Genomic DNA, 25,356 nt, shown 5'->3' on the forward strand with positions numbered 1-25,356 from the left:
AATATTATTATCAATTAATAGTTTGTTTTAAATTAATAACTTTCACTAGCAAATTAGTTCACTTATAACAAGTCATCTTTCTCATGTTTTGCAGTGAAACTTATATTGACTTAAAACAAGCTCCTATATTTTACTGAAGTCCTGTAAAATAATTGACAGGATCAAAAATAGTTGGTAAGATTTTGTGTTTTTGCAGTTCAAAAATGCTGAATTTTTATTCTAAAATTAATTGTGGTTATTTTTAAACCCACCTTTACATTTGTCCCCTGTGATTATTTAACCCAATAATGCAGCATCATGCCATACCAGGACACCCAAACAACAAACATTACAGGCTTGGTGTTTGGACTCCTTCAGGTTTTACTGCCAGGTCTGAGCAGTGCAGTGATAAATATCCTCTGTGTTTCGGCCAAATTAGGTTTGGAGAATGTTTAGACTGTGGTATCATTTTGATCTCAGCTTCACTTCTGATTTCTTTCAGGTGGTGGAACTGTCAAACAGAGCTCTGAGCAGCGGCGCAAACTAAATTTGGGGAAACCATTTGCTATTCTGAGTCACACGTATTTTCCCAAGGCTCTGTGGTTGGGATTTACAGCTGGTGGTCATTGGGACATATGAAACAAATTAGTCCTCTGATGATCTTTTGTTGGTTCTGTCTGCACCCAAAACCACAGCTGCAGTGGCGAAAGGAGGTCAGGGCTCGATATAATAATAATTAAAAAGAAAGGGACAGACAAGGTTCCATTGTACGCCTGCAAGATGAGTCTGTGCACGTTGCTATGGCATGCCAATTGGGAACATAATCAGTGATAGGGCGTCCCGCTGCTTTTTCAAAGTGCACTGGCACAACAAAGAGCATTTGTGTGCGGTGGCGAGAGATTGGCATCAGAGAATGTTTTCCTCTTGGCTTGCATGAGATGGTCATTGAGAGCTGAACACCTGTGGACCAGAATGGAAGAATAACAACGTTGTTTCCCCAGGAAATGATGCGTTTCCTGATTTGTGAAACACTGAGCTAAGATTAGAGTGGCAGAAAGGACAACTAGGGAAAAACATGTACCCGTTACCTTTTCCATATAAATATAACAAGCGCGAACAGATATTTTAAAATAATCTTTTTAAAGAAGTAGTCTCTTACGTTGACTGAAATGTGTTGTTTTAGACTACTGAATTTATTTGTTTCTTGGATTAAAAACAAAAAGCATTACAGGTTCAGTAAGTATGTCTTATAAAAAAATAAATTTTCTCCATATTTTTCACCATTATACCATAAAATTCTATATTTTTTATTGGTAAAACCGATACTTCCAGTATAACTTAATAAGATGCCTAACATTCCTCATTTAATTGTTTTATCATTATAAAACATGGTTCCCATAAACTTACTACTTTATTCTTGTATTATTACAATTTTATTCTCATATTTCTTTTACTTTATTTTCATAACACTGTAACGGTATCACCATAATGTTATGACTTTATTCTCTTAATAAAAATAAATGTTGTATTAGGGCCAGGCTATCATATTAGGCAGAATATAATCTCAACAAATGGATTCCAAAGGATTTCACAAAAAGAGAGCAGCAGGGTACCAAGAATGGAGCCTTGTGGAACGCCACATGTAAAGAGTGAGAAAAACTAATTCACCTGTTTTCTATGCCTGTTATAAAAAAAATTACAGTTTTTTTGGTTTAAATTTCTTCATTTAAACGATCCAACATTTTTAGACAGCAAAATTATTAACAGGGAAATTAAATCTCGAAGGATTCCTAGAATGAAGCCTTGTGGAACTCCAAATGACCAACATTCATTCATTGGACGCAGAAACTCCTACTGAAAAATTGGGCTTAAAACTGAATATGGTTGATGGTTTGTAAAGAGATTAAACATAAGATTCTGACTCTTACTGTAACTACTACAGCATTCAGGCCCAGAAGAACCAAAACAGAAAGATTTCATGAGTCAAAAATCAAACTATTAACAGTAACTTCATAACTATGATATCTTTTAAAGCTGCAGTGTGCAACTTTTATTTTAAAAATGTGGGGATTTTTTTTTACATGTTTGTTAAATTGTTACTATGTTGTGACAGTTTATGAGACAGATACTCTCCCTGAGTTGCTATTGCCATCTGGAAAAATTTATCACTCTGACCAAAAACAACCAATCACAACCAGGGGCGGGGTCTTGGCGCTGTCAATCAATGTCATGTACTTGTTCTAAATATGCTAATGGCAGAGAAACACCTTAAAGTTACAGGAAAACCATTTATCCAACGTCATTGTTGGCCATGCTAACTAGCCTTAGCATTCAGTGGTGCCACATGAAGGGTGATTGACAGCGCTAAGCCCCGCCTCCTGGCTCTGATTGATTGTTTCTAGTTACCACTGGGAGAAAGCAGAGAAGCTCCTTTTTTTTTTTACAGATTATCTGTCTCATAATGTTCTGTCACAGCACAATAACAGTTTCAACAAATATGTAGAAAATATCTTTATAAAAGTTACACACTGCAGCTTTAAAATCAGTGAAAAATGGTCAAACAAGGTTTAATTCTGTTAAATTGAGACTAGCCTTTGTAACACAAACACTTAAGTTACCAAATCTTTTCTTTATTTGGTACAAGACTGGGATTTTGCTGACAGTAATTGCAAAAATACATTATTCATATACACCTCTAGTAAAAAACACACTATGGTAGACATATCTAAAAATATACAGTAACAGCAGAATAAAAAATAATTTGCAGGAGGAGGAGAGGAAGGAAGGAGGAGGCGGGGGTTTATTTTACATGGTTACTGAGGAATGCTAACATATAACAGTGATGGGTTTCTCTTCCCTCAGTCTTTTGGCGCCAACATGTGCCCAGAGATTGGATCGGATCGGTTCGGGTCAGAACAGACAGTTCAAGCACTTGACAGCCTTGCTGCCGTAGTCCAGGCACTCTGGGCCGATGCACTGGCAGCAGGCGTTGTGAAACCAGCGGTACTTTGATCCGCCCATTGACTCACAGTACTGCTTGCACTGACGAATGGAGACGCAGTCGTCAAAGTAAACCACCGTGCACATTTTCTCTGGAAGGAAAGGAAGCAGGTTGAGTCACGGATTCAGCAAAACATGGTTCACAAGAACACATAATTACCTTTAGCCCTCAGTGTTTCTACTTTTACTTGATGGGTTTGCTGTAATTAAGTGAGGCCATGTGTTTTGGGTCGGTGTAATGAGTTAACTGCTGAGCTTTGTGGGAAAGCTGTAACTTTATAGCAATGGCTTAAGAGTGAAACGCCAACAAATAGCAGCAAACTAAAACAAAAACATGGAAAAAACTGAAGCTCTGCATTATCAGAGCTGATCTGACAGAGTCTCTATATAAAAACACTGAAAAACTTAAGAGTAGTGTTGTGAAAATACACAGAAGTATTTTAATATATAATCCTTTATTTATACAGAAAAATCTCTTAAGACTCAATACAAGCTACTTAACATTTATCATATCATAATAACTTAAAAACTTAAAATGGTCCGACATTATTGGCCGACCTGCTTTTCCTCTAAGTTTGAAAATAAATTGGCATTAATAAAGAATTCTAGAAAACCACAAACTGCGGATTGTTTGTTGACCATCTCCAACATTATTTTGCCAATGATACATTCGCCACTGATTGGGTGGCTGCCGCAACACATTCTTTCGTACGTTTTGATTGGACTTGGTGTGTGGTGTCCAAACTTTAATTTAAACTACTTTGTGCCACAAAATTAATTAAACTAAAAATGCAAAAATTAGTTTATTGTAATTTTTATTCTTTTTTTTTTCTTTTTACTTTTACCTGCTTAATAATAAACCAATTTAATCAGTATATCATTAAAGATTCAAAACATAAAAAGGCTTCAGACTGCTGCCTTACTAAAAGAAAAATAGACAATTTCCAATTGTTTTCTAGTTTGTTGGCAGAATTTTTACCATTCTTGACTTGTGGTCAGGGGCCGAATCAAATCATTTAAAGGGCCACAAATGGTCCCCTGACCACACTTTGGGCACCCGTGGTGTTGAGCATTCAGGATGCTATGTGGCTTATTCAAACGCGAGGTGAGCTAATTTCTTAATATTTCAGAATATTTTCAGAGTTTTTGCTGAATTTTACGATACTTCTTAGTAATCTCCTCAACAATTCTGTCTGAATGTGCAAACCTCATGGAAGAAAATATTTTTGCATTGTATAAAAAAATAAATAAATCACATTAATGACCACCGCGGGTGGTCCAACAACCAGGGATGTCCAAACTTTCTGTCATTGGGCCAAAAATGGTCAGTTTGAAATTTCTTGTGGGCTAAAAAAAATATCATTTTCAAAAATTAAAATCACCAAAAATGTTCAACAATAAAGTAAGCATGAACTATCTTATTTTAACATATATGTAATAATAGTATTTAATTCCTTTATATCTATTTTATTTTGTAGGAATGGGACTGCAGATACAAAACTTGAAAGGTTTTTTTTTTTCATGTTTTGCTTGTTAAACAAAATTCATCCAGTTTGCTTATTAATTTGGTCTCAATTGAAGAGAACTAAAAAATATTTTGTTCTCAGAAATAAAATCAGGATTTAGGTCAGTCTTAATATGAAAACACTTGATGTATTTAGCCAGGTTTTAATAAACGGAGCAATTAAAAGCAAGGAGTTGATGTGGTCCTAGTTACCATGACAACAGAAAGAAACCAGAAAGCTTGGAAAAGATGATCACTTTGTGTTGAATATGACATTTTTTTAGATAGATTTTGATGTAAAAGTCCTTTTATCCTAATTCATTTATGATTTGAGGTCGAGGGGCAACAAAAAAATCAGTCCAGGTGTGTCAAATGGGCCCCCGCCCCCTATTTTGAAAAACGAGGTGAGAAGAAACATGCTTTACCGTGAGGATCGATGCCGGTGTGGATGCTGTTCCCGGGCACCGACACGTTCTGCGGCTGGCTGTTGAGCGACTCCAGGAAGGAAACCAGGTTCTCGTGGTGGGTGAACTCCTCCGCCACGGGGAAGGACACCACCATCATGTTGATGGGCGCGTCGCCCTCCGTCAGGGCGCGGAACAGCGAGGGGATGGGGCGGTGCAGCTCCTCCACCGTGCTCTTGGAGGTGGCAGGAGAGTCGCTGTAGTTCTTGGGGTTACACATCCCTGACGATGGGAGACGCGTCAGAGCAAGTTATGGAAACATTTCTGCCTCCACAAACTGTTTTAAAAGCAACCTTTCAAAACATTTTGTACTTCCATTTGGGTCTCAACTGCTTCCAAGAAAAGTTACATTCCACAGGAATTGCACTGTTACCTAGCAACCCCAGTAGAGCTCCGCCCGTTACCTAGCAACCCCAGTGGAACTTCAGAATGTTTGGTCAGCTAGTTTTACTACTATATTCGCTGTACAGCGGCTCTGAAAAAGACAAGAGTTTTGTTTTTGACTTACCATCCAGAAACCACTTGCTGCATTCTCACAGGAGGCGCCACTGATGCTTTTCAAAGACGTATGGTTGTATAATTGCTAGTGCTAAAATGTGCTAAAATATTTAATCAGATTAATCCCTCACTAGCTTAACTTTGTAAGCTTTGGACACCCCTGGCCTATCCTAACCTAACCTGGTCAAAGCAGCATTATGGTCCCCTTTAAACTCAATGGGGTTGGTTTTGAAAAAACCACAGCAAAAAAAAAAGTCTCATCTCAATTAAGGTCTGTTTAACACTTCGTTTAATTTCAACACAGAAGCAAGTCCCCACATCCCCAGATACAATCTCTCAACTCTGTGCAACAAGTCCAAGTGAATTACAGCTAATGGGTAAATCATTTAATGGGGGACGGAGTTTGACAGAGGATTTGGATCAGAAACCGACGCTAAAAGCAGAGCCAGAGCAGCTGTTTTAGATAAAACACACTCATGGCCGCTCCACTCCCTCCCTGCATTTTTTAAATCCAAGCTCCTCTAACCAGCCTCCTAAATCTTCCCCCCAGATCCTCTAAACACTCACACTTCAAAGCAGTCGGCGTTTGGCACAGATAATTTGCTGCAAGTGGAAAGCGGACAGTGAAAAAGGGAAGAAAACATAAAGGAAGACAATGTATTTGCTCAGAGCGACAACATCTCCTCGGTGGGCCGTAAAAGCCCCGTCCAGGAGAAGAACCAGCGGTCCAACATCTGCGCCGCAGCAACAGAGCGTGGCGCTCAGATCCTTGTTCTTCTTTTCCACATGAAAGCGTTTTAATAAAGCCTCCATGTCAGCAAGCGGAGCAATATCTGTCAGTCGGCGCGGATCTGAGAGATCTGTGATCTCCAGAGTCAGAGGAGATCCAACTTCTTCTTCTCCTTCTAAAAACATGTCTGTGTCTGCAATCTGATCTTTGAATTTTTTTGTGCAAAGTTAAAGAAATCTACAGACATTCCATTAGAAGTGAGTAGATGACCCAAAAACCGTACTAAAGTAAAAGTAGCACTATTTTAATGAATTTTTACTCAAACAATTAAGCAAAACGTGGTCGTTCAAGAAATTACTAAAAAAGTAGGCCTATTTGGTAAAACGTTTACTCAAGTACTGAGTTACTGATCAAATATTTAAAAATTACATAATCAGACAAACCAGAATATAAAATTAAGTGGAAATTTTGGCATTTGAAGGACGACAGATGGATTTGTCAAAATTTGTTTATTTATTCTTTGAATTTATTTTGTTTTGGCCAGAAGTTGTTTCTCCAGACATTTATTTATTGGTGTGTGTTCAATTGGCTGCTATTGGCAGTTGGTGGTTACCATAGCAACCAGTAACTGACAGCTCCGCCCCCTTTTTCTGTTGGTAACTGTAGTCGTATGTATTGGGGCCTTCGCCGTGTTTTCTTTATAAATATTATAATTTAACATATATTTTAGACACATTTAATCATATACGTTGTTTCATGAGTAATTTTGCTATGTTTCTGACATGCTTTTAACTGTTTTCATCGTTAATGTTGTGCGGTTTAGCTATGTTTAACTTTACAACTGTTAGCCGCTGCTAACTGCTCATTGGGAGCCATTGTGTTGTAGTTTGTTTAGGGTTATTTATTGTATTTTATTGAAAGTGTAGGGGCAGAAGCAGCTGGAGTGATGTTAACCACCAAACTGATTTCCTCTTTCGTTAGAATAAATTTAGTGAACCTGACTGTCGTGAATCAACTGAGGCGAACAGCAAACACACGCGTCGGCTGCACCTACCAACGCAGTCGCAGCACTCCTCCCACAGGTTCCCCAGACACAGCATGCAGTCTTTGCAGCAGGAGCAGTTTCCATCCGAGGGACGGCACTGGCACAGCTCCTGCAGGGAATGCATGGAAACACGCATGAGAAAAAGAAAACACACACACACAACATGCTTAAGAACACCGCGAAGACCTCAAGATGCATTTCTGCTTCAGAGCAACGAAACGTAATAATGTACGACGCAGAATTAGGCTAAGAAAAAAACAAAAAATACCTAAAATTACAAAATCAAAATTGTAATATTACAAAAAAAAGTCATGATATTGTGTTAACAAAGTCGTAATATTACAATAATAAAGTCATAATATTACATGAGTGAAGTCGTAATATTACTAGAATAAAGTTGTAATATTCCGGTAATAAAGTTGTAATATTACGATGATATAGTTGTAATATTGTAATAAAGTCATAATATTACTAGAATAAAGTTGTAATATTAAGATAATAAACTCGTAATATAATAATAAAGTCAAAATATTACATGAATAAAGGCATAGTATTACCAGAGTAAAATCATAATATTATGGTAGTAAAATCATAATATTAAGATAATAAAGTCATAATATTACATGAATAAAGTCATAATATTGCGATAGCAATGTCGGAATATTAAGAGAATAAAGTTATATTGGCAGAATAAAATTGTAGTAAACACATAAGCAGCATATTATTACCAGTAGCATCCAGCAAGATGTGTTAATAGATTACTTTGTTATTTCTAAAACAAATACCAAAGTATAACTTCACAAGATGCTCAACGTTCTTCATTTGTCTGCAGTTAAGAAAACTTTTTCTCATAATATCACAACTTCATTCTGGTAATTTTATTACGTTATTCTCATAATTAGCATATTTTTCTTAACCTGGCCTTAACACTCTTAAGAATGTCTGAGGAGACATTTAGAAATAGAAATACAGATTTCTGATACATATAAACGTATATTTGGTGAAAAACGTCAGCTTTAAAATGTTTTTTGATATTTCCAGACTCCGAGGTGCAGAGAGAGGAGGCAGCGAGAGGCCAGGCTCTTCAAACAGGAAGCCTGTCATTAAACCAGCAACAGGAAGGACAACCACTGGTTTGCTTCCAGTACAGTAATTATTACTGGACTAAAAAAAACCAGTGAGTTGACTGGGAAAGGATGGCATCATATTAAATAGAGAAATTTTACCTGAAATGCACAAAGTTAGCGTGTGTGCTTAGCTACATATTATTAGCCTACACAATTCAACTGTGTTATGATCTCTTGTGTTTTTCTCAATTATAATAATATTATGACTTTATTCTGGTAATATTAATTTATTTTCATATTATTACAACTTTACTCTTGCAATATGACTATTTTTATATTTTTATGACTTTATTATATTATGATTTTTTCTCGTAAAATAATGACCTTATTTTTGTATTATTACAATTTTATTCTCATATAATTACAACTTTGTTACTGTAACATAATGACTTTATTCTTGTACTATTTTGAATACGTCGTATGACCTTATTCTGGTATTATTATGATTTTATTCCTGTAACTCAATTATCATTTTCCTGTATTATTGCAACTTTATTCTCATAAAGGTTTTAAAAACCTGTTTGAAATAAATAAATAAAATTAATGTTATAGTTTTATTCTCGTAATATAATCACTTTATTCTTAAGAAATGTATAAATGTTACCTTGAATGCACAAAGTAAGCATATGTGCTTAACAACATACTAGGCTACAAAATTCAAGTGCATTATGTTCTCAAATCTTACAGTTTTGTTTTATTTCTGTCACTTCCTGGAGTATTTTTACTCGTTGGTTGTGATTGGTTCTTTTTCATCAAAGGAACATTCTGATTGGATGAAAACAATCTGTCATTCACTGGAGGTGTTGTTCATTTACATACGCATTAATTTAAAAACATACAAAAACACATGAAACTTCACACATTTTTGATATGTTTGGTGTTCCATACATGAGGAGCGGCAACGTTAGAGCAGAGAGTGTGACAGACGCAAATTTAGCGATCGAATGTGAGATATAAACGCTCAACACCGGAAATGATTGTTTGTTTACGTAAATATATGCGCTCAGATTAGTTTCACTGCAGACTCTGATAGGTAATAAACAATGCCACAGAAATTAAGTTTTTAAGAAAAACTGCGATAAAATGCTCATGAACGCAACAGTAATCTGGATGAGACGTCTGTTATCTATCTGAGAATGTGAGACAGAGATGGTAAATCAGGAAGACATGAGCAGAAACAGCTTTTCCACAGCAGGTCCCAACACGCTCGCCTTCATGTTTGCTCAGGTCTGTCTTCTCTAAGGCGGCGCAGGAGAAAATGAAGCTCAGAGCAACAAATTCAGGAGTAATTTATGTTTATTATGATATTAAACTGACTGCAGTGGAAAGTAAAGAACCAAACATGTTTTCCGTGTTACATAAAACTGTCGTTTCTAACAGGAATATGAGTTACTGGTTCATTAACAATATACTTATGCAGGTAGCCGCCTTTCATTTTACAGTTTATTAAATATATGGATTATTTTTTACTTCATGTACCATAGGGATCTCAGCAATTTATTCTGTTGTCTTTATTCTCATATTAATATGACTATTCTTGTATTACTTTGACTTTATTGTCATACAACTTTATTCCTGTAGTGTAATGTCTTTATTCTTATATTATTACGACTTTATTCTTGTATTACAACAACCTTATTCATATATTATAAAAACTATGTGCTCTGAATGGCTTTATTCTTGCATTATTTTGACTTTATTCCTGAAACGTGACTTTATTCTAATATTATTACAACTTTATTTTCATGTTATGATTTTATTCCCATATTATTACAACTTTATTCTCGAATTATTTCAAATTTATTCTCGTAATATGACTTAATTCTAGTGTTATTACAACTTTATTTTTATATTATTACAACTATTAATGTCTTTATTTTCGTATTATTACCACTTTGTTCTCATATTATGATTTTATTCTCTTATTATTACAGATTTATTCTCATACTATAATGACTTTATTCTGTTTTATTCAACTTTATTCTCACAATAACTTGATTGTTTTATTATTTCAACTTTATTCTCATATTATTACGACTGTAGTCTGGTAACATTATGACTTTTTTCTTGTAAATATGTTTAATAAATTCAAAAATCTTAGTCTGGAGCTAATACCGCGTTGTACTTTGTATAAAAAAAAAGTACAAAAGAGAAGTTTTCCGTTTAAAGTGACGATGCATGAGAAGGTTGGTGTTGTGAACAAATCCGTTTATTAGCTCTGCAGCTGCAGCCCTTCATGGGGCAACAGCTCCTGAGTTTTGCCCCGTTTTACCCCATGAGTCACGTCGCATTAACTTAACCTCCTGTTAAACCCAGAAACTCAACAACAGAGGCGCAGATGGCGAGATATTCATGACTCAAACAGCCACAAAAGCCACTTTAAAACGTCCATCCACCATTTAAACTTTCAGGCTAAGTCACAGACATGTAAAAAAACAAAAAACACAAACATATCTTAAATCTTCAGTTAAAGGTAGGCGATAAACCGGAGTAAACATGCGGTCTGTTTGGTAGGATAATGAGAAATCAAAGTTTCCAGTTTGAGACGCAGCGCTTCTGGAAACTTCTACAGGAACCAGAGAACAAACCCGCCATTTCACTTCGGAGTGGTTCGACTTTGAAGGAGACAAAAGTAAAACCTTGTTGGTGGGATTAAACGGCGCCGGAGGAGCTTTTATTTTCCTCCCTCTCGGCTTGGAGCAGGGAGCACATTCCTCCACGTCAAGGTCACGACAATAATGGGGGAGGAACGGGAGGAGAGAGGGGCAAGAAAACACCTGGAGAACAGAGCGGAGCAGAAAGTTCCCCCCTAACTTTCCTCCTGCCTGTTTTGCTCTCCTTTCCTTTCCGTGTTCTTTCTCCACACAGCTTCCCTCTCATCCTTTCAGGAACCGTCTCCTCCGTGTAAAAACCCTCAGCAATAATAAAAGACTCAGAAATGACTCAGCAGAGAGGGACTGCAAAAACCCACACACAGTTCGCATAATCACCGTCTCTCTGCCCCTAAATCTTATCCCTCCGCTAATTATACCTCTTAAAGGCGGTGTTGTAAAAAAAAAATAAAACTATACAACACGCAAAGCCACGTTTTATTAATCAAAAATACTCCCTATTTTCTTAAAAGAAAACGAGAAATGGAGGCGTTGCTAACATAGGCTAGCTTAGCTTTAGCTATCAGGATAAAGTTAGCAGCAAGCAACTAAGCTAGCAAGTAAAATAAATAAAAACAAACCTAAGGTGTATATTTATAGAAAATGTGTTTTTTATTTTGAATAGAGTCAAGTAAAAACTAAGTATGCCCCCTGCTGCTTCCATTGGCGTTAAGAGGAAAATACTAGCTAAGTGCTGCTAATCAAATACACCTATAAAAAATTTAGTTTTGTCAGCTTGAAGCATAAAAAGATGTGTTAAAAGATCTGAGCCCTTTGCTAATTACACTTATTAAAGGTGGCGTAAGAAATAAAACTACATAAAACAGCACACAAAGCCACGTTTTATTAATCAGAAATACTCCTAACATATCTCATTTTCTAAAAAATGAGATAAGGAAGCATCCCAAATGCATTCAAGCTTATATATATATATATATATATATATATATATATATATATATATATATATATATATATATATATATATATATATATATATATATATATATATATAAGTGTTCTCGATTTTAAATGGAGCCATGTGAAAAACTGTTTCACCTGTTAGAAACCATTTTCATGTGTAAATGTTGAGCTTGGCCATCAGCAGATTATTTTAATTTAAAAGACCCCCTAAAAAGTAACTTAAAATAGTCAGAACTATCCAGACTAAAATTTGATCATCTAAAAATGACTTTGTGCAAAATTTTTTACCTATCCTAACCTGTACAAGGAAGCATAATAGGTCACCTTTTAAATATTTTTTAAACCTTCACTATGTACCATAGCCATGGCAGCCATGTTGGATTTTAAACCAGAGAAACTTGGGCGACTTTTCCAACTTAGAACGTAGAAATATTGACTCGTCGGTCATCCTAAGTGCCATCCTGAGTTTCATTTATTTTTAACTTTGCAGGTTGGTTGAACATGTGTAGCTTGGATGATAACCATTTAAAAAATGAGCGAACAAGCTAGTCGGCACAAGCGCCGGTTGTTACCGTCCAACAGCAATTTCCATGCCGAGACAGATGAGGTTATCTTAAAAAGCTCTTATTTGGCTTCTCTTGTTCTCAAGTGGAAACCCAGCCATCAGTTAATGCGCAGCCGCTGCAGAGAGCGGCGCGTTAGAAAGTGATCGTGCTGCCCCACCCCACAACCCTGCTCAAGTTCCTAAAAGTACAACACACACACACACACACACACACACCTCCTGCTGATCACCTCCAACCTCCCACCCTTGGGGGTTTTAGAGAATCCAGACAAATGAGTGGAAGTGGCAGCAGAGCGAGAAAAGCGAGCTCCAGACAGCAGATCCAACTAATCACAAGCAACACGGACCATCTAGAGCCTCTGCAGGCGGAGAAGTTTCTCCTTCACACACAAGCCGCCACTCTTGTCTCTGACAGCTAGCAAGTTAGTGTCAGCGAGGTCGCAAGAGCTGCAGAGCTCATTACGATCATTGGAAAGAAGTCAACTGGAAGAGAAGAAGAGAGGAAGACTGCTGATGTGATGAAGAAATGGGCCAGAGATGAACTCTTAGGCTGTTTTTACATATGATTGTCCGGTAGATTCGGTTCGACTGGGGACAAAAATTGCAACATTTGTAAAAACCTGTTCCTCTCCTCGCCTGTAGGGGCTCTGCATCAAGAGCTACTGAACGAAACAAAATTAAAAACTCAGAAGAAGACATGAGCGCAACTCCCTTCTTCACAAAATGTAAACAAAAATGAAGAGACAGATTTTTGTGGTAGTTGGATTTCTCTTTTGCCTTTAGTAAAAGACAAGCCATTTCTCCCACTAGCGCTAGGCTAGCATGTTTGGCTTAGTTGTATTTACCCAGAATGCCCTGTGCTGTAGTCCACTTCCTGTTTTTGGAGCAGTCTCCGGTCTGCTGGACGTTCAAACTAAGACCGAAGCTTCTAGGTGGACCAAAGTTTGCGTTTTTGGTCCTCACCACAGTTTGATTACGCATCGCATCTCCCCAAACAAACCGGACCTTCTGGACAAACGGCCCAGAGTTTTCTGGGTGCATTCACACCAGCCGTTCAGTTTGCTTTAATCCAATTCTAGTTCATTTGCGTAGAAACGTTTAGGGAGGTGTGAATGCACAATCAAACTGTGATGTGGATTTTTAGTTGCCTAAAAACCTCTTTCCTGGTTCGGTCGAAGTGAACTTTGATGCGGTTCGATGTTCACGTCGAGAGAATCAAAAATCCTGGTTGCGTTTTGCTGCTTTTATCTGCTCAGAAGATCGGCGCCGTTGGCTTAATTCGACCAAGATCCCAACCCCACAATCATCCCTCCGTTTCGCTTGCGATCTGTGGCCAGGATTTAAGGCCTCACCTGAATGAGACACTTGCTGACGTCGCTGGCGCAGAGGGCTTTGTTGCAGCCGGAGGTCAGAGAGAGTCCGGCCAGGAGGAAGAGCAGCGCTGCCGTGGCGGGGAGGATCAGCCGAGCGGACCTCATCCTGACGGTCTCACCAGCGCGCGACGGGAAAACACCTTCCAGCACAAAGAGCGTCAACAACGACGTTTTTATTCAGGTTTTCATTTCAAAGCAGCCAAAATAAGAAAAAAGTCTGAACAATTTTCATAAAGTTTGAAGAAATCAAATTTAAAACTGACACGATTAATCGGATTAAACAATTACTGAATTAGTAATCAATTAATTGTCAACTGGAGTATAAAGACTCAACATAAGGCCATTTTGTGGAAATAAACAGGAAGTTTTACATATGGCTGAAGCGACTAATCGTGATTAATAAATTATTAAAATAATCGTCAACTAATTTAGTAATCAATAAACCATTAACTGGACTATACAGACTTTTAAAAAGGCCATTTGCTGAAAGAACAACCCACTCAGAGCAGTAATTAAGCCAAAACTGTACGAAAATAAAAACATTTCACATTTAAGACAAAAAGAAACTTGATTTGTCTGTAAATCTGTTTTACCCAAAACGCCTTGAGAGGTTCTTTTAACTCCTGTTAAGCATCTGTTCCTAAAATGCAACGTTATTTTTTCTGATTTAAAAATGGAACTGAATTATTTCTTTATTTGCATTTTTAATGTGTTTTTAATGTTGCATAAAAAAGCTTAAGTGGTTAAATGGAAAAGTCCTTTTTCTTTTAATCTTTGTTTAAACTGGTGAGTTATTAAGAACAAATTCTTACTTACATTAACGACCTGATTAATCAATTCACCGTTAGAACAACTGAATTATAAAACAAAACAATCTCAGTTGCAGCTCCAGTTCTTTACCTTTTATTAGCCAAAGTTACTAAAAGTCGTTGTAGGAGGTCAAAGAGGTCGCAGATCCCTGATCTGGGTTTTATGCACCGATTACAGTTTTCTGATCGATTACCAATTTTTAAGAGGCCTGACCTGCCGATTTTGGCCGATACTGATTTTTTATTTGAAATTTTGCTAAACATAACAAGAAAGTCGTTGATTTTTATACCTTTGCTGAGGAGGATAATATTGGCTTCACATGTAAGAATCACAGATTCCCAAAAATTATTTAAGATTCATTGCTGCAACCTCAGTTTTGTGGGAAAGAGGCTTTAAGTTGGGCATCAGGAATCCAGGCTGCAGCAGGAGAAACAAGAAAACATGACGAAGAACATTCTCTGCCGAATATTTAACCTTTTAGGCAAAATCAATCAATCAAGGTGCTTTACATCATAAAAACAGACAAATAAAAAGTAATGAAAACATCAAACAGTCACCAGAAAGAAAAAAAAATTTAAATTCTGTCGAGGGACATCATTGAAATTGTCGATGCGCATCAAATATTTTGGTCAAAGTTCCTGTGATTCCTGTTCAAAAGCAACTCAGAGTTTCAGCTGCTGCACTGTGAGGCAAAGAGGTGGCAGCATCATGCTGTGGGGATGTTTTCCATTAGCAATCATTTTAATGAGATATCTGGAACACCAAAGGTTTACGTCAAAGCGTCTTCACGAGTTAGAATGGCCTAGTCAAAGTTCAACAGAGTATCTGGCTGAGCTTAAATTTACAAAGCCAAGTAAAGTTTTTTTTTCAGATTCTCCAAAACATGAAACTTTTTTTTTTTTTTAAGATTTACTTTAAAACTTTGCCTTGATTTGTCAGAAAACCCAAAATTTAATGCATTAAAGAGACATAAAATCATTTGAATCAGGAATCTAAAACACAGCTGGTTTAGGTCAAAACGTCTTCAGGAGTTAGAATGGTCTAGTCAAAGCATGACAGGCTGAGTGTAAGCTCACAAGAACAGATTTGCTTTAAAATTCTGATTTGTCGCAGAAAAACCAAAGTTAAATGGATTAAAGTTCGTGGATGTAAATAGAAACATTTTATTTCAGTTGCTTCTAAGACGTTCAGTTTGTTTCGGGTCGAAACTCTTTTCTCTCCGCGCCGCTAACCGGACTTTAAATGTGAAAAGGTGGAGCAGCGGGAGCCGATTGTCCTGTAACTTTGGTGGAAATCGCTGCTAAACTCTGATTTCTGCAGATGGAGAGAGAAGAAAAGGGCCGCAGTCTCATGTCATTCAAGCAGCCAGCGCTGCTTTTTTCCTCTTTTAAGGAATAACAATGTGCGCAACACATCTGGCAACATCAGCTGCCTGCATCCATTTTCTGACTCTATGTGTGTGTGTGTGTGTGTGTGTGTGTTACACTTTCACACACACACTCCACTCTGTTTTTTTTTTTACATACATCGTCTCCACATGACGAAGAGGAAACATGTGAGGGACATTAGCTCCCTCATTCCTGAGCGCCTTTCTGCTTTTTCTTCTCTCTCTTTTTTTAAGTTTCACTCGCACGCAAGCGCAGCAGCGCCGATTAAAAAGGTGTTTAAACTCACCTGAACGCAGTCGATAAGCCTCCAGGTTGGGTTTTTTTTTTGTAAGAAGCGGAGCTGGTTTTCTCTTTGAACTCCTCCGGGATGGTGATCCGCCGCCGCTCCGGTGTCCACTGTGTCCAGAGGGCGTCAGTCTCTCCGCAGCACAAAGCGGCAGGCAGTCGGGCGCCTTAAAGGCACACGCTCCATTTTCAAAGCGAAGCCTCTGCGGAGAGAAAACACCGGCGCCCGAGGTCAAACAGATCCCAAATCAGCGCACCGAGACTCGGATTCAGAGCAGAGCGGATCAAGAAAAAGAAGGGGGGTGGGGGGGAAAAACGTGCGTAAAAGCGCTGCGTAAAACCAACACGTGAGCGGGTTGGCTCGGGTTGCGTGATGGATCTTCTTCTCCTCCCAGTTTGCGGGTCCTTTGTCTCCTCTCCTATCGGCGGCGCTTGGGAGCGCCTCGTCAGGTGAGGAAGCCGATCGGGCGTCCCGCTGGGCGGCTGGTTCGTAAGGCGATGCGCCGCTGCAGCTCCGCAGGTGATCAGCTGCAGCGGGAAACTGCAGCTTTAACCAGAAAACAACACGACGTGACAAGAAAGACACACAAAACACCTCCTGAAGTAATAATGGGTTTTTGTCTAAAACGCCACATGGTATTCATTCAGACAATAAAATAAAATGAAATCACTTTTGGAAAAAAAAAAGATTTATGATCAGAGTAATTGTACTCAAATACGAATAGCCACTAGTTAAACATATTTACTCAAGTAAAAGTAGAAAGTAGTCCAAAAGTTACTCGAGTAAGAGTAAAAAAGTATTTGGTAAAAAAGCTACTCAAGTACGTAACTGATCTAATTATCAATCATTTAATATTTAATAATCACATCATCAGACCGGAAATATATAAAGTTAAGCGGAAATTTTGGTATTTTAAGGATGAAAATAACAATTCATATAAATAGATAAATTAAACATTAGGCAAAAGTCAAAATTTCCAAATTAATTATTTTCAATTAAATATATTGAAAATATGGATGGAGGTATATATATATATATATATATATATACATATATATATATATATATATACCTCCATCGGCAATTTGCATTGCTGTCTGCAGTGCCCCCTCCTGGCAGATCAGAGTACTGCATCCACACAATAATAATAATTATGCAGTTGAATAAAAAATTCATCCAACACAAGATATAATTTCACAACAAATAAAATTTATTCAATTATATATTACAAATATGTACAAGTCATGTAACAAGTAAATATTAAAATAGACATTTTTTTAGAACTATCGTTCAAAAGGCATTATGTTGAAAAAATAGGATTTGTTGTGATCTCACGTCGAAACTGTAAAAGTGTTTTGTTTTTTTTTTCTTTTTTTCTTGGAAGCCACAACAGACTTCGATGTGCGCGAGACACAATATGGACGACACAGGAGGACGCTCTGAGGACGCTCTGAGGCCGCCAGAAGAAAGAGACACGATGTTGGGGTGGAAAATAAAACATAAAAACAAAAAGATAAAGAGAGAGAGAGCTGGAACACTTCAGTTAAAACCTCACGAATTTAAAGTCCACGGTACTTTAAGATAAAGAACATCGCAACGCATGCACAGCATTAAAACCGCCAAAGTCCAGGAAACACCAGCTGTGGCGTAAAGCTCCAGATGTGGAAGGAAGGAAGGAAGAAACGTTGGAAAGAAAAGAAAAGGACAACAACAACGAACGACGAGAACATCACAGACGAAGACCGGATAAAAAACCCAAAACAAAACGACTTTGGTCCATTTAAACATCAGACGGAACGAGTTTACAATCAAAATATCTATTTTACTTTTTGTTTTTTTTACAGTTTAAAACAATAATTACATGACTATGTACAAATGCACATTTACTTTTTTTATGTATAAAATAAGTTAAAAAAAATTAAGAGCACAGTCTGTACACAACGTATGAACACTTTGAAAACATCTGAAATCTTCACGGCCCGGTTCTGGTAAAAAAAACCAAAACAAAACAAAACAAAAAAAACCCGGCTGTAAGTGCTGCTCCGTGGTGTTGCCGTGGCGACGCCTCATATGGGGGTCAGGTCGAAGTCGTCGTTGACCTCCACCAGCGGGATGTAGAACTCGGGGATCTCGAAGATGCTGGTGGACTTGTAGGTGGCCGGGTCCAGTTCCTGCAGCTTCAGCTGCCACTCCAGGCGCTGGACGGCGTTCAGCGCCGCCGCCTCGTGCTGCTGCCGCATCAGCAGGCACGTCTGGGGGGACAGGACCAAACGGGTCAGTAACGGATCAGGACCAAACATCAGGACCAAACGGGTCGGAACCAAACATCAAGACCAAACGGGTCGGAACCAAACATCAAGACCAAACCGGGTCAGGTCCAAACATCAGGACCAAACGGGTCAGAACCGGGTCAGGACCAAACATCAGGACCAAACCGGGTTAGAAACGGGTCAGAACCAAACGGGTCAGAACCAGGTCTGAGAAACAAACCTGGTTTGGTTTCTTCCCTACGCTCAACCTTTGACCCTGAACTGACTGTTAAGGGCAACAAACTGCTGCAAACTGCTGCAAACTGCTGTAAGCAGAAAAATTAATAAAATTGAAACTTTAGGATTCAAAGTGAAAATCAATCAGGACTATTGATACATGATTATATGTAATTTATTGGGAATTTATAGAAAAATAAGAGAAAAAAAATATCTGAAACCTTCGAGATAAAAGAGAAAGAAAAAGAAATAAAGGAAGGAAATATGCCGACTTCCATCAGTCTGACCTTTGACCTTTCAGTTTTAATCAATTATTCAGTGAATAACACGAAACCTCCAGCTTCTTATTGATCCCTGATCAGTAAAAACCTTCATCAATCACCCTCCTCTTCCTCTGAAAAACTTCCAAAAATAAAAACCAGATCAATGAGCTTTTATTTTGAAAGTCTGACCTTGAGCTTGTCGAATTTGTCGTCAACGTCCTGCAGCCAGGACATGAACTGCCGGGCGTTGAACCGATCCCTCACCGACGTTTTCCCGTCGTCGCCCTGGCAACAAAAACTCGACAGGTTCAAACCCAGAGCAGCAGGTCGGAGGTCGGAGGTCAGAGAGAGGCTCACCTGGATGTCCTGAGGCATGTTGTACACCTCGGCGTCCAGCAGGACGGTGCAGGCGCTGAACGGCAGCGTCTGGTTGGCTAGTGTTCTGGCGGCCCGGTAGTGGACCCGCAGCACTTCCTGCTCGTTGGAAACGATCAGCTTCTCCTGAAACGAGAGGGGCCAAAGGTCAGCCGGAGGTCATCAGGTCAACCTGGGTGACATTAATAAAGATAAAATAAAAAACCTACGCGCTCGATGCTGTGCTGCAGCCGCAGCTTCATCCGGACGACTTCCTGCTGCTTGAACATTTCCTTCAGCGGCTCAGGAAGCGAAGGGGGCGGAGTTATCTGGAAAATACGATTATTAATTATTGATCATTATTTTTTAAACACGTTTAGAGAAAAAACTGATCAATTATTCAGTTTAATGCGAAGGAGAAAGAAGAGGAAGGAAAAAGTTGCATGATTATAAAATAAAAATAAACCTGATGCTGCCACCACCGTGCTTCAGAGTCAGACAATAAATAACAGATTTTATCAAGAGATATTAGAGCACAGAGGGATTAAAATGCACACCGCACTTTTCAGATTTTGATAAAGAAGCAAGAAAGGAAAGAAAGAGAAAGAAATTAAAAAAGAAAAAGAAAGAAAGAAAGGAAGGAAAAAGAAAAGAAAAATGAAAAAGGAAGAAAAAAAGAAAGTTAAGAAAGAAGAAAGAAAATGTCACATGTCAGTGAGTCCTACGGTGCGTGTTGTGGTTCTGTTGCGGTTCTGTGTGATCCGTTCGGACTCACGGTGGGGATGCAGAGTTTGCTGAGCGGGTTCCCGTCCAGCAGGTACGACCCGTTGAACGTCACGTACTCGTCGTAGTACTGCGGCGGCTGCGGCGTCACGTTGCACAGCACCTTGCGCTTCTCCTCGATCTTCCTGCGGATGTGCAGGAACTCGTAGTACGGGTTGGCCCGCTCCGTCTGGTACGGCTCGATCTCCTCCAGCTTCACCGCGTCCACGATGGCCGCCAGCGACTGCTGGCACCTCTCTCTCTCCTGCTGGGCGGCCAAGCTCAGCGGCGATGCCGCTGGCTTCGGCATCTTCCTCTTGCGTGGGTGCGGGACGAGGACGTCGGCGTCTTCGTCCGCCGGCCGGGCTTTCAGCTTCGATCCGGAGGAGTCCGAGTCTCGGTCGGCGGACTGCGGCGAGCAGCTGCCCGAAGCGCTGCCGCTGTCCGTCTGCGGCGCTGACTGGACCGACCTCGGGCTTTGCTCTTCGGCCGCCGATGTTTCCGTCTTTTCGTCCGCCGGCGTGGCGTCCATCGGCTCGGGCGGCGTCTCCATGTTAGTGTCGGCCGCGCTTCCGTCCAGGGGAGAGCTCTCTGCTGCGGCGCTGCTCTCTGAGCCCTGATGAGCGTCGCTCGACTCCTCTCTGGGGTCAAGGGTCTCGGAGGACGCCGAGTCCTCCATCTGGACATCAGGACAAGTGCCGGCGTTGTCAGTGGAAGGCTGGGATTTGTCTTCATCGTCTGCGGACGAGTCGTTGTCGTCATCTTCTTCTGCTGGAGCAGAACTGGGAATGTGCAAACTGGTTTCTGGTGGAGGACTGCGCGGCGCGTCCGGAGGCGTTGGGTTGTCAGAACAGGCGGCCATGTTCTCCTGAGGAGAGTTTTCCGGTAGGAGGTCGGACGGCTGCTGGGTCTCGGTGCTGGAAGACGGCGGCGTCTCTCTCTGATGGAAGGTCGCTGCGTCCTCGAGCGCTGACGGCTCGCCGGATGTCAGCGGCTGATCCGATTCTCCGCAAACACTTTCTCCCTGTCGCAAAAATCACATAATAAGTTAGAATTAGCATTTCCAGTTATCATTTTTATCCCTTCTCTCTTTTTACCAAAAACTGGATGATAAAGTCTTCAGTCTGGTGCTTTGGTCTCAACCAGCTCCTTTTCTGGGGGAAACCCTCATCTGTTCTTACGTTACTATGCCACCGCCATTTTATGACATGAAAATGGTCTATATATAATATAATAAATCACTTATATATAAATAAACAATATAATTAATCACAATAATTTCTGGGACTATTTATAGTCCAGGAAATTCAACAATGCTTTATTGATTAAATGTTGTAACTCGTATCAATTCAAATTCTTCACAGAGTTATTGTAGAGGGAGAAGATCTCCTCTAGCAGTCTGTATTACAGTGAATTTGAAGAAGCCTCTGACTGAAGACAGTTTTTCTAAGTCTCATGAACAGGATAGTAAATAATTTTCATATTTACTAGCTTGTTCCTGTGTCAGGCCTACCTGTGATGTTTCTGTCGGACTGGTGACGTCTTTCGCTGCGGCGGGATCCGGGGAAGGAGGATTTTTCTGCTCCGCCTGAGAGGCGTCGCCTTGTGGAAGTGTCTGGTTTCTATTTGGAAGATCTTGTGTTGCCGACTGTTCCGCCGTGCTTCCCTCCTTTTCTCCGAGCGTCTCCGCCGGCGGGTTTGGGTCCGGATGTCCGCTGAGGTTCTCTTCAGGTTCCGAGCTCTCCTTCGTCTCCTCCAACGCGGTAAGGCCACACTTGGACGGATGCTCCGCGCAGTCTCCCTCGGCAGACGGACTGGGGTCTTCCTCCAGGACGCTCTGGAGGTGCTGGGGTTCGTGCTTCCCCGACTGTGGCGCGTCTGGAAGAGTGCTGCAGTCTCTGTCATGGACGGACGGCGACCTGGCAGCTTGGATGACGAGGGAAGACTGGAGGAACGCCTGCTGGGAGTCGGAGGTCTCCAGGTTCATGTCCGAGTCGTACTCCGTGTGTCTGGGAGTAAACGTCGTGGCCTGGAACGACTCCTCGGAGCTCGCTACGGATACCAGGGACACGGAGCGGGACATGAGGCCGCCGCGGTCGCTCTCAGGTCGCGGCGACCTGCTCAGGCAGTTTTCCACCACGGATATGACCTTGGTGCTGAGGGACGCGCTCTTCCCGTCCAGAGACAGTGTCCTGTTGCTGCTAGCGTCTTTCTTTTCTCTGCCGTGGACGTCGGACGTCTCTGAGCTTTTGGAGCGCGTCAGCTCCTTGTTGAGGCAGATCTCCGGTTTCCTGTCTTTGGGTCTGGACTTCCCCGGGTCGCACAGAGGCCGCTGCTTGAGCCTCTCCCGCTCCTTCTGCTTGAGCTTTTCCAGATGTTTCCGATGCCACAGCTCGATCTCCTGGTCCTTCATGCTCAGCATTCGCTCGAAGCTGGTCTGCATCAGGTCATCGTTCACCAGCCGCTTCTCCTTCGGCTTGGCGTCCCGAGTGGCCGTCGGGGTTTTCGGTTTGCTCTTTTCTGCGTCTCCCTCGCAGGACTTGGCTTTGCCGATGCGGGCCTGCTGGGAGCGCTCTTTGTGCCGCTCTTTGTCTTTGTGTCTGTCGTAGTCTCGCTCCCGGTCTCGCCGGTCCCGATCCTTCTCGGGCGTCTTCGCCGCCGCCTCCTCTTTTGACTTTGCGGATGAGACCTTGCTGCTCTCAGACAGATAGCTCCTCTTGTCTTCCAGAAGTAGCTTCAGGTTGGAGCTGGAAGACACGCCGCTGTCTTTCATTTTGTCCTTCTTTTTCCGGTCGCAGTCCTTCTCTTTGAAGCGGTGATCCGCGGTCTTCTCCGGAGGTTTCCCTCGTCTGTCGCTGTTTGCTCGGTCTCTTTCTTTGTGATCTCCGCCTCCATACTCCCTGTCAGACCGTTTCTCCTGCTTATCTTTACTCTTCCTGCCGTCATCGTGCTTCTTGGCGGCGGATAAAGACTTTAACTTGTCGTTGTCTCTGTAGCTTTTATCTCCAGGTGAGAGTGAAGAGGCGGCTCCGGATCTGTCCTTTTCCTTCCACCGCTCCACTGAATTGTCGGAGTGCTCCGGTTTAATCTTCTTCTCCTTGTCCAGATGCGTCTTCTCCGTTTTGTCTGAATCCTTTTCTTTTCCTGGAAGCCTCTTGTCAGGTTTGTCTCGCGCCGTTTTTTCAGACGGCTCCAGCTGGTCCTGATCAGCCATGACGGGTTTCTCCTCTGCTTCTTCTTTCACACCGCTGTTCTGCAGAGACTCCTCCGGACTCTGGCCCGATCCGTGACTCTCCTCCTTTGTCCGCTCCTCTTTCCGCTCCTTCTTCACCGCCTTGTCTTTCTCCCGCTCCTCTCTCGGCCTCTTCTCCTTGCCTCCGGAGTGCTTCTCCTTCGAGTTCCTCTCATCCTTCACCGGAGAGGAGTCCGCCGCCGTCTTCTGGAGCGAGCCGGCGTCCTCTCCGTCCTTTTTCCCCGCCGGCGGCTCATCCGCCTCATCGCTTTTGAAGAAGTTCTCCTTCCAGAACTCCCTGTCGAACTCCAGGTTCCGGTGGCCGTCCTTCCTGGCCTCCTTCTGTCTGTGGCGGCTGCGCTCGGCTTCGTACTCCCGCCTGTGTTTGTCCTTCTCCTTGTGTTTCAGCTTGTGCTTCTTCACCACCTTCCCGTCCAGGTCCGTTTTCCGTAGCACCGCCGGCTCGCCGCCGTCCACGCTGTTCCCTGTGACTGCGTCCTTGCAGGGGCTGTCGCGGCCGTCGTCTGCGTCCAAGCCGGGCTCCTTCTGATGATGCTTGCTCTTCTCCCTGTGCTTGCAGCCCTTCGCGCTGGAGCTTTCGCTGCAGAAGTCCGCCTCAGAGTAATGGTTGTACGAGCCGTCGCTGATGGACACCTTGGTATTTTCCTGTTTCAGTGGACACTGCTTGTCCGCCAGGCTGTGGTTCAGCTTTGGAGACTTGATGGAGGACAAATGGAAGAGGTGCACGGACGAGTCATCTTTAGGACTGAAGGACATCTTGAAGGAGTCTTCCTCGCGCCCCTTCTCGTTGCTCTCCGACACTGATGCAAGAGAGAGAACCAAAGTCTTGCTGTTCTCCTTGCCGTCTTCTTCGTTCTCCTTGTTTTTGTTCTGGCTTTTGCTCTTCTTCTTCACCTTCCCCTTGTCCTTTTGCTCGGCGCCGTCCTTTTTCAACCTGGTGTCCATTTTGTGGCTCTCAGAGCTCTGCGAGCAGGTCGGGGAGTTCCTCTTCTCCGACAGGCTCTCCATCTCGTCGCTGGACGTGTCGGAGCTGCAGTGGACGCGGGAGCTTTTCTGCTTCTTGGACTTTGAGGACGAGTCGGCCTTGTTGCTCTGTTTTCCCGCCACGTGGTTCCTGTCTTTGTCCTCCTTCTCGCGCTGCCGCAGCTCCCTCCGGGGGATGTGCCTGTCGTTCAGCGCCTTGCTCAGATCCTCCTCCTCTTCCTCGTCTTTAAACTCGTACTCGTCCAAGCCTGGCACGGACGACGACGCTTTGGTGGCCGGTTTGCCGTCCGACTCCTTTTCGGTGTCGGAGTCCTCCATGTTGTCGTCCACGCTGGACGGGTTGACGGACGGCGGGTCTTCGGACTCTGCAGGGAGGAAAAGGCGCGTTACAACAAACTGGAATACTGTCGGAAAAATTCAAAACTCACAGTGAAAATCATATTTTCAAACAAGTCTGTTATTTTGATGATTACTGCTTTCAGCTAATGAAGCAATAAAAATGATTTTTATACATGTGTACAGTTTTGTATTTACCCAGAACATGTAGAACATCTTATTTTTTTTGTATTTTCATGTGAGATCTGGTATGAAGGGAAGGGCTTGGAGCATCGCTGTATCATTTGAAAAATGAAAAATAATAATAATAAAAAAAAGAAACACTGCTGACTGGATGCCTGTCTAGTCATGAAAATCCTCCACAAGAAATTGAGTAAGCTACAATATATAATCGCTCCAACAGCTCCAAACATATCAATGGAAAGTTTAGTGGAAGGAAAACGTGTGGTAGGATTATAAATCAAAACCTATAGAAGAATTTTGGGGACATTCACAAGATGTGGACTGCAGCTGCAGTTGATTGTGTAGGCCAAAACAAAACCTTTATTTATTAAAAATTACTTTTATGTTAATC

At 41.4% G+C, this 25,356-nt stretch overlaps 2 protein-coding genes across 3 annotated transcripts in view; both read right to left on the bottom strand.

The window, feature by feature from the left end:
• Positions 1-2,588: 2,588 nt before the first annotated feature.
• twsg1a (twisted gastrulation BMP signaling modulator 1a) lies at positions 2,589-16,735 on the bottom strand. Its single transcript, XM_032566391.1, has 5 exons — positions 16,345-16,735; positions 13,840-14,000; positions 7,230-7,329; positions 4,909-5,169; positions 2,589-3,071 (listed from the first exon to the last, which is right to left on the bottom strand). The coding sequence occupies exons 2-5, from the start codon at positions 13,963-13,965 to the stop codon at positions 2,890-2,892; spliced, it is 669 nt and encodes a 222-aa protein (XP_032422282.1). The 5' UTR covers positions 13,966-14,000; positions 16,345-16,735; the 3' UTR covers positions 2,589-2,889.
• A 798-nt stretch (positions 16,736-17,533) lies between these two features.
• Positions 17,534-25,356, bottom strand: part of ankrd12 (ankyrin repeat domain 12) — a 56,438-nt gene continuing 48,615 nt past the window's right edge. For both annotated transcript variants that reach the window (XM_032566400.1, XM_032566401.1), the window contains 6 exons: positions 21,723-24,811; positions 20,223-21,233; positions 19,678-19,776; positions 19,451-19,594; positions 19,283-19,378; positions 17,534-18,596 (listed from right to left, as the gene is read on the bottom strand). In XM_032566400.1, the coding sequence (XP_032422291.1) occupies positions 18,411-18,596; positions 19,283-19,378; positions 19,451-19,594; positions 19,678-19,776; positions 20,223-21,233; positions 21,723-24,811 (4,625 nt within the window). In that variant the 3' untranslated portion in view covers positions 17,534-18,410. The remainder of the gene's footprint in view (positions 18,597-19,282; positions 19,379-19,450; positions 19,595-19,677; positions 19,777-20,222; positions 21,234-21,722; positions 24,812-25,356) is intronic.

Source organism: Xiphophorus hellerii, chromosome 6, assembly GCF_003331165.1.
Source record: "Xiphophorus hellerii strain 12219 chromosome 6, Xiphophorus_hellerii-4.1, whole genome shotgun sequence".
Taxonomy (NCBI): Eukaryota; Metazoa; Chordata; class Actinopteri; order Cyprinodontiformes; family Poeciliidae; genus Xiphophorus; species Xiphophorus hellerii.

Excerpts from the sequence above, each read along its gene's own strand:
- twsg1a (XM_032566391.1), bottom strand. The coding sequence starts at position 13,965 with ATGAGGTCCGCTCGGCTGATCCTCCCCGCCACGGCAGCGCTGCTCTTC. Across the intron at positions 7,330-13,839 it reads TCAGCAAGTGTCTCATTCAG|GAGCTGTGCCAGTGCCGTCC; the intron begins GTGAGGCCTTAA and ends CATTCCCTGCAG. Across the intron at positions 3,072-4,908 it reads CACCGGCATCGATCCTCACG|AGAAAATGTGCACGGTGGTT; the intron begins GTAAAGCATGTT and ends CTTTCCTTCCAG.